General features: G+C 40.5%; 1 protein-coding gene across 2 annotated transcripts; it reads left to right on the top strand.

Annotated features, from left to right (window-relative positions):
- Positions 1 to 411: 411 nt before the first annotated feature.
- On the top strand, positions 412 to 10,055 carry NMD3 (NMD3 ribosome export adaptor). 2 transcript variants are annotated; one of them, XM_063339545.1, is made up of 15 exons: positions 412 to 496; positions 782 to 916; positions 1,935 to 2,031; positions 3,071 to 3,151; positions 3,539 to 3,667; positions 4,194 to 4,284; positions 4,463 to 4,541; positions 4,849 to 4,945; positions 5,226 to 5,343; positions 5,967 to 6,112; positions 6,789 to 6,901; positions 7,614 to 7,686; positions 8,195 to 8,301; positions 9,179 to 9,249; positions 9,706 to 10,055. In XM_063339545.1, exons 1-15 carry the CDS (start codon positions 453 to 455, stop codon positions 9,837 to 9,839), a joined length of 1,515 nt encoding a protein of 504 aa, XP_063195615.1. In that variant the 5' UTR covers positions 412 to 452; the 3' UTR covers positions 9,840 to 10,055. The 2 variants fall into 2 exon arrangements, with proteins under 2 accessions (XP_063195615.1, XP_063195616.1); XM_063339546.1 differs by lacking the exons at positions 7,614 to 7,686; positions 8,195 to 8,301.
- Positions 10,056 to 10,346: the final 291 nt, after the last annotated feature.

Here is a 10,346-nt window from a genome sequence, read left to right as displayed (position 1 = left end):
TTTCTTCCCAATATCTAAATCTCCGCTCTTTCAGTTTGAAACCGTTCAGCCTCGTCCTATCGCTCCACTCCCCGATCAAGAGTTCCTCCCCAGGGACTTCCCCGTAGGCCCCTTCAGGCACGGGAAGTGGCGATGAGGTCTCTCCGGGTTGTACCCTACTGCCGCCACTTCCTGCAACAACAACACGGGGGGAGAGGGGGAGATGGATGGACCAAATGCCGTGATTTTCACACACACACAAAAAAAAGAATTAATGTTTCACAGCGTCATGAATTACAATGTTATTCGCAAGCGGCATTCACACGCCGGCAGCTTCCCGCAGCCGCAAGATGGCGACGGCCGCCGCCCTCAGCCCCTCCCTCCGCTCCTCCCAGCCGGCCTCTCGCCGTTCCGCCGCCCTCCTCCCCTTCCTCTCACGCCCGGAAAGCCGGGCCGCGTGTGTCGCCGCCGCCATGGAGTACATGACGGGGCCGGCAGCCCCCACCCAGGGCAATATGTAAGTGGCGGGCGGGCTCTGGGGTGGTGGGCCTTTGCCGGCCGGGTCCCGGCCTCAGGGTGACCTGCTGCCGCGTTGTGGGGGGGAGGTACCCTGGCGGCCGTGAGCCGGGGCGGGGGGGCGAGTGACGGCTCTCCTAGGCCACCACCTTTCTTTAAAAAAAACTCAAAATAAAACTTAAATGAAAGATACGCGTACGTTCGGCTCTCAGTGAGGCTCCCGTGGCTGTCGCCCCTGAGGGCAGCGTTGCTGTTCGTGACTGACTTTTCCCTCTCTGTGTTCCAGCCTCTGCTGCCAGTGCGGCGTGGCCATCCCGCCCAACCCGGCCAACATGTGCGTGGGCTGCCTGCGGGCCCAGGTGGACATCACCGAGGGCATCCCCAAGCAGGGCACCCTCCACTTCTGCAAGCAGTGCGAAAGGTGGGCAGCCGCGTCCTCCCCGCCGTCTCACGGGCCGCGGGTCTCTGCAGTGCGGGTTTGCGTGTTTTCCAGCATATGCCCGTATTTCTCTTCTTGTGGAAGTAGAAAGGTGTTGGTACGTGTGACCGAGAAGGTTGAAATGAGTGAGTTTATGGTCCTGTCGGAGTAAGTGCTTCCTGAGGAGGCCGCAAAGACGCTCCAATGGCAGGAGCCCCTCTGCTGTGAGGACAGGCTGAGAGAGCTGGGGGTGTTCAGCCTGGAGAAGGGAAGGCTCCGGGGAGACCTCAGAGCCCCTTCCAGTCCCTAAAGGGGCTACAGGAGAGCTGGGAAGGGACTCTTTATCAGGCAGTGTAGCAATAGGACAAGGGAGAATTGTTTTAAACTGAAAGAGGGGAGATTTGGATTAGATATTGGGAAGAAATTCTTTGCTGTGAGGGTGGTGAGCCCCTGGCCCAGGTGGCCCAGAGGAGCTGTGGCTGCCCCATCCCTGGAGGGGTTCAAGGCCAGGCTGGATGGGGCTTGGAGCAACCTGGGCTGGTGGGAGGTGTCCCTGCCCAGGGCAGGGGGGTGGAACTGGATGGTCTTTAAGGTCCCTTCCAACTCTAACGATTCTATGATTCTCAAAGAAAAAAGTGAGTAAATTGGTACCGATTGCAGTAAAAGTGTGAATGCACTTGGGATCCATGAGTCTTAGAGTCATAGAATAGAATGGTGGCATCTATTGCCTCTCTGGTAACCTGTGCCAGTGTGTTACCACCCTCAGTCAGCATAAAAAATTTCTTCTTATAGCTAGTCTAAACCTGCATTCTTAATTTTAAAACCATTACCTCTTGTCCTATCACGACAGGCCCACCCTGCTAAAAAGTTTTTTCCCCAAAATCATAATGCTTCAGGAGCCAAAGGTGTAGCTGCATAGTTGATAATAAAACTGAAAACTTGTTAAATAACTGCTCAACTTTTGAGTGGTTTAATTTGCTGAGCCAGCTTTATGTGCTGTAAAATGCTTCCTGTGTCATAGGTATCTTCAGCCTCCAGGAACCTGGATTCAGTGTACCTTAGAATCAAGAGAGCTTCTGGCTTTGTGTCTTAAAAAAATCAAAGCTTCGCTAAGCAAGGTGAGTAGCTAGTTCTGCTGGTATTTCATAGTGTGTCTGTTGGTACTGCATGAAGTGAAGTCCAGCTAACATACAGGGTTCAATCCTTCCGGAGCAGGAGTTTGTACTTGCCTAGAGCTTATCAACTGATTTATATTAAACATAGAGAATGACAATCTCATCTCAAATAACTCTATTCTAGAATTTTGGAAGATCTGGTAAGGACAGCCTCTAACAAAAAATTTCTAGGCATACTGAGGAGACTCGCAGTGCAATTCTGTGACTTCAAAGCATAGTGTGTACTGCACAGTTGTTAGTGTATAGATGGGAGTTGAGCATAATTAACTGAAAGAAACTAACATGTTTTTAATGCGCCTTAATGTTAGTTTTCTTTTTACATATTTTAAAAATTGTTTATACAGTACTTGTTCTTACTGGTTTATGACGGTATGAAATAGGGTTGCAGAGGTCTATGTATAGATTAAACTGAAAGTCACGTGTTTAAGTTGAATAAAGTATCTCTTAGGTTCAGAATCTTACCAGAGGAAAAAAATCTGAGATAGTGTTTTAGGCAAAAAAATTCTTGCCATGGTCATCAAGGTTTGAATTAGGTTGCTTTAGTGAGCTTCTTTCTGTTGGGTTAGTACTTAATTATACAAAATATCTTTTGCTGCAGTAAATTTGCATGTTCTTAGTTTTAGAGATTAAATTGGCTTTTAAGTTCTGAGAAAACCATTAAATTATCCAAATTCATCATTACATGGCATCCAGAGATCCTGTTGAATCGTGTATTCAGTTACTCTGGTGTGACAGGCTGAGGTTGCATCACCATTATTTTAGGTAGATCAGACTCTGTGTTCTAAATAAGCATTATTAATTGGGTTTGGTATACTGATACGTATGTTTGTAATTAAGGTTATTCACTTCCTCACTTGGTTGAGGAATTACAACCTATACTGTTAAGCTTGTGCTTTCTGGTAGTTAGAGCTGCATGTTTTTAACATGTAGTAGTAGAACTGCTGGCGGTAGTAGCTGAGTTCTTGTTCTTTCCCACTGGCAGGTCCGGCTGATTGACGCAGGCTTTATTTGGACTGAACCACATTCTAAGAGGCTGAAGCTGAAACTGACTGTTCAGAAAGAGGTAACTGGAGTACAGTATTCTGCGTGTGGCTTTTTAAAAGCTTTTATGGCAAACAATACTATTTTATTAATTTTTTATTATTATTGCAGTTTTAGATAAGTGTTTCTCTCTGGTAAAATCCAGCATGTGTTTACTGGCTTATCTAGAAACAATATTGTTTTCATCCTGCCTAAATTTTGTCATTAAAGTGCCATTCATCACAGTTTGAAAAGGGTTATCGGCTCTTCCAGTAAAGTCAGGAGAATACTACTAACATTTGTGACCCAAATATAGATGTCTGTCACATAGTTTTAGTACAGCATGGAAGTTATTTCAGAGTGCTGTAGTAAACTAGCTTTCTGTCTTGACAGGACTAACAAGGAAACCTTTTAAACTTCTGTTTTGCAGGTGATAAATGGAGCGGTTCTTCAGCAAGTATTTGTCGTGGAATATATAGTTCAGTCTCAAATGTGTGAAGACTGTCATAGGATTGAAGCTAAGGATTTCTGGAAAGCTGTAGTGCAAGTCAGGCAAAAGGTAGAGGCAAACTGAATTTTCATTTGTTCGTGGCAGAACAATCAGGTGGACAAATATTTAGATTATTTTCTCAGAAAAAGATGCGGTTACACTTGCTGGCTGCCACAGTGATACTTTTTATGTTTAAGGTTGGGGCTTTTTTCATACTGATCTTAGTTTAGAAAAACTTCCTCTCTGCTGGCTGGTATTATCAGCATACTCTTTTTAAATGATGGCTGGCAGGAGGGTCTTGTGTGAATTACAAAGTATTCTTCTGTATTTTAAGGTAATGTTAGAAACAGTGTGACAGATTGTTTATAAATATTTAATTTTCCTTTAAAGGAAATAGTATGTCTAGCAATCAGTTACGCAAAAAATGAGAAACGTAATCTGAAATTGAAATCGTTTTGGTTACTTGGAATAGACTTTGCACTGTTCCATTTCTAGACGATCTCTTCACATAAACATTTATTCTTCAGGGATACTGCATTTGCACTAGGTGGTTCTTAAATAACCTTGATAATTTTATCTTTTTTTTTTTTTTTAGACTCTGCACAAGAAGACTTTCTACTATTTGGAGCAGCTGATTTTAAAACACAGGCTTCATCAAAATACACTTCGCATCAAAGAAATCCATGGTAAGTGAGGTGGCTTGTTAGCCTTGAGGTAGAATAGACTAACCTGTTTTATATTGGAAGAGTGCTTGTGATAGTAGCTATGTGCAGATAAGCGGCAGATTACTTAGCTTATGTATTGTATTTGAAAAAAAAATAGTACTTGAGATAGATATGTTCATCAGGCTTTCTTTTCTTTAAGATGGCTTGGATTTTTATTATTCTTCAAAGCAACAGGCCCAGAAGATGGTTGACTTTCTTCAGTGTACGGTTCCATCTAGGTATATAATTTATGTTTATTGCCTTGAATATCCAAAAGCTTTTGGGAAGTGTCATTTGTCCTTCACTTTTAAAGAATTTTATAAGTGAAAGTGTAAGGAAGCTGTATTCTAGTTAAACATACAAAATTCCTTGTACGGAAGTCCTGTGTTTTTCACTTGGCCATTGTAAAACTAACTCTCATGCATTTTTCTATTGCCTTAATTTTTGTATTTGTAGTACATAGTTATATACTTTCATTGCTGATTAGCTCCTGTTTCAAGTAGTGTCCTTCTTGCTGCCTGAAGCCTCTATTTTTATATTTTATAGATCAAAATCATCCCAACGTTTGATCTCACATGATATTCATAGTAATGTCTACAATTACAAAAGCACTTTCTCTGTGGAAATTGTTCCGATATGCAAGGTAGCTTTTCTTTAGTTCATCTTCAGGGTATTGTATGAAGTGGGTAGAGTTTAGTTTTGGTGATGCAGGCCTGATTTATTGGGTATTTGGGGGCGTGGGGAGGGGTCTACTCCCCATGAAACATGGGAAGCGCAGATTGCAGTTATCTTGAGGAAGTTACTGGGCGATATTGGGTGGAGAACTGGAAATATAAAGTTTAAAAATCTATTTCAGATTTCTCTAAAGACTTGGTTAAAAATTAAGGAAATATGAGTGTAAATTATTTTCTGTTTGTATGCAGGACAATGTTGTATGTCTGTCACCAAAACTGGCGCAGAGTCTTGGTAACATGAGCCAGATCTGTGTGTGCATTAGAGTAACAAGTACCATCCACCTCATCGATCCTAGCACTCTCCAGAGTAAGTTATGGGTTCATTTCTGCACTATGGTAGCGTCTGATTTTTCTGCTGGCACAATTATTTCTGTTTTTTTTGTTTTCATGAAATCTTGTATTTTTATATCTTAATGTTGTAAATTTATCTGTACAATCATTGACGTAGAAACTTAATTGCCAACTAAGACAAAAGCTTGATTTCCGCAGTATCCTAGGCAAAATGTGCAGGCTCCGTGGTGTTCGTGGATGTTCTAGGTCTCTGCTATACCTTTGTCAGGTATATTACTCTAAAATTAGATGGCATCTAATTTTTCTCTGGATTATGATTCTAGCCACTTTGGTACCAGAAATACCGTGTTTGCTGGTAAGCTCTACCAGCAAAATACCTCTAGTAAGAAAACGTCCAGGAGAATAAAAAGGTCTGTGCTTTAGACACGTGATACGTGATTTAGCTGTCACACATCAAGTGCTCTTGTAGCACAAGTTTGCAATACGGGTCATGTCCTAAATACTTGTGTTAAATAACAAACTTGAACAAAACGCGTTTGGCAGTTGGCTGAGTTTTGGCCCATGCTTCCTTTTTCTTTTAATTTCTTGGCAAGAAATTCTGTCCCTTATGATTGACCATGCTGGTGTTTTTTTTTCCAGTTGCTGAAATTGATGGAAATACCTACTGGCGCCACCCTTTCAATAGCTTGTTCCACCCCAAGCAGCTAGAAGAATTTATCATTATGGATATCAACAGGGTTCAAGAAAAGAAAAAAGGTGCAGGTGCAGGGGCAAGATCAAACAAGGTAAAAGTTCTCTCTGTTTGATTCAATGTTTTGGGCCTTCCTCTCCCCTTGCTTCCCTGCTCAGCTGAATTTCTGTTTTGAATCATTCTACCTTGCAAAGTCAGATGTGTGCTTTTCTGTGTCTTGGTACTGGGAAAAGCTGTTCTCAGGAAGATGTGGACAGCATTTTGGTTTGGAAATTGCACAAGCGTTGTGTGAATTCCACTTTCAGATATTCTTTTCTGTTGAAGAGTTTCAACTCTACTTGTTACTGTCCTTACTGAAATTATTTTATATTAGCTTTGCAAATCTTCAGTTATTAAGTTGGTTTTTGTTCAAGTATATAAGCATTTCTTTTTAATCAGAGTTAATGAATCGGTACCAAACATTTTATTTTCAGTCAATAGCTGTATATAGTTGAAAGTTAGGAAGTAAAAAAATCCCACCAAAACAGGTGTCTAGTTACAGAAACAGCCTTAGTAGAATTCTTGGGAAAAGTGGGTGGGATGTCCATTTCCTTACTTTACTAAAGATGAGAAATGAGCAGTAGCAAGCAATACATTGGATGCTTGATGTCGAAATACAAGTTTAATTACAAAGTAATTTGAAACAGTAATATACCAGTTCAAATGTTGTAATAGCACAGCAAGTTAAGCTGCGTTTGATTACAAGAGTGTTTTATTTTTCATTCCTAAAGCACACACTGGCTGAAGCCTGGGTACAGAAAACCTCGGAATTGAATACAGACCATCAGTATTTCTGCTGTACTCACTTGGGGCACATTCTGAATCCCGGCGACCTTGTCTTGGGGTCTGTTCCGTTTCTTGTTTTTTATTAAATGATTATTTAACGACTGAAGTCCCTGGATTCTCTACGGGCTTATGTATTATCAAGAAAGTTTTGAACTGTTCTGATTTCTAAATGAAATCAGCAAAAGGGATAGAATCTTTCATCTTGGCCGCAAAGAGATGGTCCTGATAGAGGACGTCTTTTTTTTCTAGCAGAAGTAATTTTGTGAAAAGGGTTGTTAGTAATAAGAGACCTGAAGCAGTGACTTTAAAGTGGAGATCGGAATACCAGCTTAGACACAAATAGATGGGAGGGTTTTTTAAAATACCAGGCAAGATCTTTTTGTTTGATTGTGAGTATCATATACAGCAATGACAAATGTGACATTTTTGTAAGATTAGGCAAATTAGGTGATTCTCAAGCAGACTTAAACATGTTATTGGAGCTGTTGTGAGCGCATCAGAAGCTCAGTGGATATTGCTGCTTGGGTTCAGGAGGCTGGGGAGTGCTATTGAACAGGATATGGGAACAGCAGCTTCTGAGAGTTATTCATAGTTATGACGGCTGAGTGTTGATGTGGATTTTTTATTTGCTCTCTACTTCATTTAGAAACATCTTTCTTAGGAACTGTAACTTAAACAGTGCTGCTCTTTAATACAAGCATATGATACATTGAGTTCAATTTTGTAGACTTACATAAAAGGGTAGGATAAAATATCTATTTTCATTTTAGATTCGACTTGGCAAACTGCAACTTAAATGATGAGTTTGCCAATAAGATGAATCCACACCATATTCCTGATGTGGTAAGACCATTTCCTTTCTCTGTACAAAGTTCTCTGCGTTCCTCAGCAGTATTAGGGAATATGATCTTATAATGAACACTCATTAATTCCATAGTGCCTAAAGGAAGAGGGGATATTAATATTGGAATTTGAGTAGCTTCTAATTTTGAGAATTATTTTCTCACTACTTAAATTTTTGAGTGGTGGTTAAATAATACATTTACTTTAACTTACCTTACTCTTTGTTGATTTTGTTCAAATTACTATGCGCTGCGTGGTGAAAACTGTATTACAACTCCAGTGTGAATGTGCCTCTTCAGGTCATAATGCAAAGTGTTTGGAAACAATTGAATTGACAAATGCTATACAAATTCTATATAAAACTTCTGAGTGCCAGACTGAGTCTACCATTTGTTCAGCTGATTTTACAATTGCCAAAGTCCAGACTTGAGTGTTGTTTTGGATTTCGAAGGAGTGTCATCAGTAGTATTGAAGTTGTGTACGTGTAAATGCTTATTTTTCACTGTAGATATTAATAAAGAAGAGCTATGACCGTACCAAACGCCAGCGTCGCAGGAACTGGAAGCTGAAAGAGCTAGAAAGGGACAGAGAAGGCATGGATACAGATGATGAAAGGTTCAGTATCTGCCATGAAGCTTTTCAGTCCCTCCTACCTAGGATACTGTGCCAAGTCTAGAAATAACATTTCTCAGTTTCTGCTGAGGATAACCCAGTGTAAATCCTGAGCTGATGTGCTGACTGTTAGGGGTGCACAAGCAAATGCTGCTAGTTCTGTTTGAGCGTGCTGCTGTCTTGTAGGACAGGTTGATACCAGTGTTCACGGAAGAGCAGTATCTCTTTGCATTTTTCCCTCTCCCCGAGTGCAGGAAGTCTTTAAGCATGCACCCTTTACCTGTGCTTATCCGATCTTGAGTGCTAAGTTTTCAGGGAACACGGATACTGAGGACAGTGGGGCAGGAGTGTGTGGAAACAGACTAAACCCTGAATTGTTAAAGATAACACTGCAGGTTTTTCAGGTTTACTGTTGCAAAATATAAAAACTATTTTTTATAGTATTTTCCAAGAAAAGCTTAGGTCATGAGACAAGCGAGTAATATCGGAAGCATTGTGTCTGTAGCTTACAGTTGGTGTCTCTCTAGGGATGCTTCTGTGGAAACGTGTGTCTAGTTCAGTGACAAAGCTGCTACAGGAACAGCAAATTCTAAATAATATTCAAATGAGTAGGAAAAAATAAGGCATTTAGAGTTAAATGAGGACAGGCAAATTAAATTATTTGGAATCTAGTAGAAATAGAATAGAAATATAGAACTAATAATAAAAAAAAAAGCCGAAAGAATGAGTTGAACATGTAGGAATGCTACCAGAAGGCACGTCTGAAGGACTGCAGGTGGCAGTCCTTCCTTGGGGCTTTGTTTCTTTGATTTTAGTTTGGTTTATAAATTTGCATAAATCCAAAGGAAAAGTGAGTAAATATACTAAGCGTCTTTTACAGACAATACCAGGATTTCCTTGAAGATCTTGAAGAAGATGAAGCCATAAGGAAGAATGTCAACATTTACAGAAGTAAGACCTTTTTAACCATTTAGTTGCATGTAATTAAATCATGACTATTCGAGTGAAAATATTTTTACTGAAGTTCTGTATTTGGATTCTTTGAACTACATTTTGCCTAGAGAAATGCTGTAATGTAATAGCTTCAGGTATTCAGTGTATTTCATATGCATTGAATGGGTGTTGGTGGGTTTTGGTTTACTGCCTTTAACGTAAGAGAGAGAAGCGTATTTTTCTCCCGCACCCAAAACCTCTACTGGGTGAAGGATTTGATACGTAATCCAGTGTCTTCCAGGAGGGCAATTGCCATGGGATTGTTTACAGAGGGATTTGTTTGGTTTTTTGGTTTTGTGGTTTGTTGGTTGGTTTGGGGTTTTTTCCCCTTCCTTTCTTGGGGTTGTTCAGGGGGTTGGGGGTTTGTTTTCTTTGCTTAGCTGTTTGTTGTTTTTTTTTCTATTGTGTTTCTAGATGCAGATGTTCCAGTGGAGAGCGACACAGATGATGATGGTCCTCCACGAATCAGTCTGGCTGAAATGCTAGAGGATCTCCATATTTCCCAGGATGCCACTGGTGGGGAGGGAGCAAATATGATGACAGAATAAAAATAGTGCATTAGTCAATGCATTAAATATTCCCATAGTGAGGAAAAAGTACCCAAAACACAAGTAAACATTACAAACTGATCACATGAACGTGAAAAGTAATATGGTAACTACCACTGTACCCCTTAATAATGGTTCTGAATTCTTATGTTATCTATAATCTTCTAGAGAATCAGGAATTAAAGTCAAATTTCTGGTGCGAGCATTGCAATATAAGTTCCACAAGTTTCTCCCATCCTCAGGTGCTCTCTCCTTGCAGCTTCTGTGGTGTAAAGGCCCCAGCTGGCTAATGCGGGGTTATACAGCGGGAGGAATCATTGTCTTGTGCTGAAAACAGCTGATAAGAAGGATGTCCAGTGGGAGAGATTTTATTCTAGTTTCTAGGTTTGTAGGTTGATTACCTACCTACTGTTTATTGCTTTTATTTCTTCACATGGGAAGGATTTTTGATGTCTTAATCTTTTGTGTACAATGGTTTGAAGCCTTTTATGTTATTGCTAGATTATT

The sequence above is a fragment of the Chroicocephalus ridibundus genome, chromosome 6 (assembly GCF_963924245.1).
Source record: "Chroicocephalus ridibundus chromosome 6, bChrRid1.1, whole genome shotgun sequence".
In the NCBI taxonomy this organism is placed as follows: domain Eukaryota; kingdom Metazoa; phylum Chordata; class Aves; order Charadriiformes; family Laridae; genus Chroicocephalus; species Chroicocephalus ridibundus.
The sequence above is the reverse complement of the archived record's forward strand: the minus strand, read 5'-3'. Positions and strand labels throughout refer to the sequence as shown.

Excerpts from the sequence above, each read along its gene's own strand:
- NMD3 (XM_063339545.1), top strand. The coding sequence starts at position 453 with ATGGAGTACATGACGGGGCCGGCAGCCCCCACCCAGGGCAATAT. Across the intron at positions 6,902-7,613 it reads CCCGGCGACCTTGTCTTGGG|ATTCGACTTGGCAAACTGCA; the intron begins GTCTGTTCCGTT and ends TTTTCATTTTAG. Across the intron at positions 8,302-9,178 it reads ATGGATACAGATGATGAAAG|ACAATACCAGGATTTCCTTG; the intron begins GTTCAGTATCTG and ends CGTCTTTTACAG.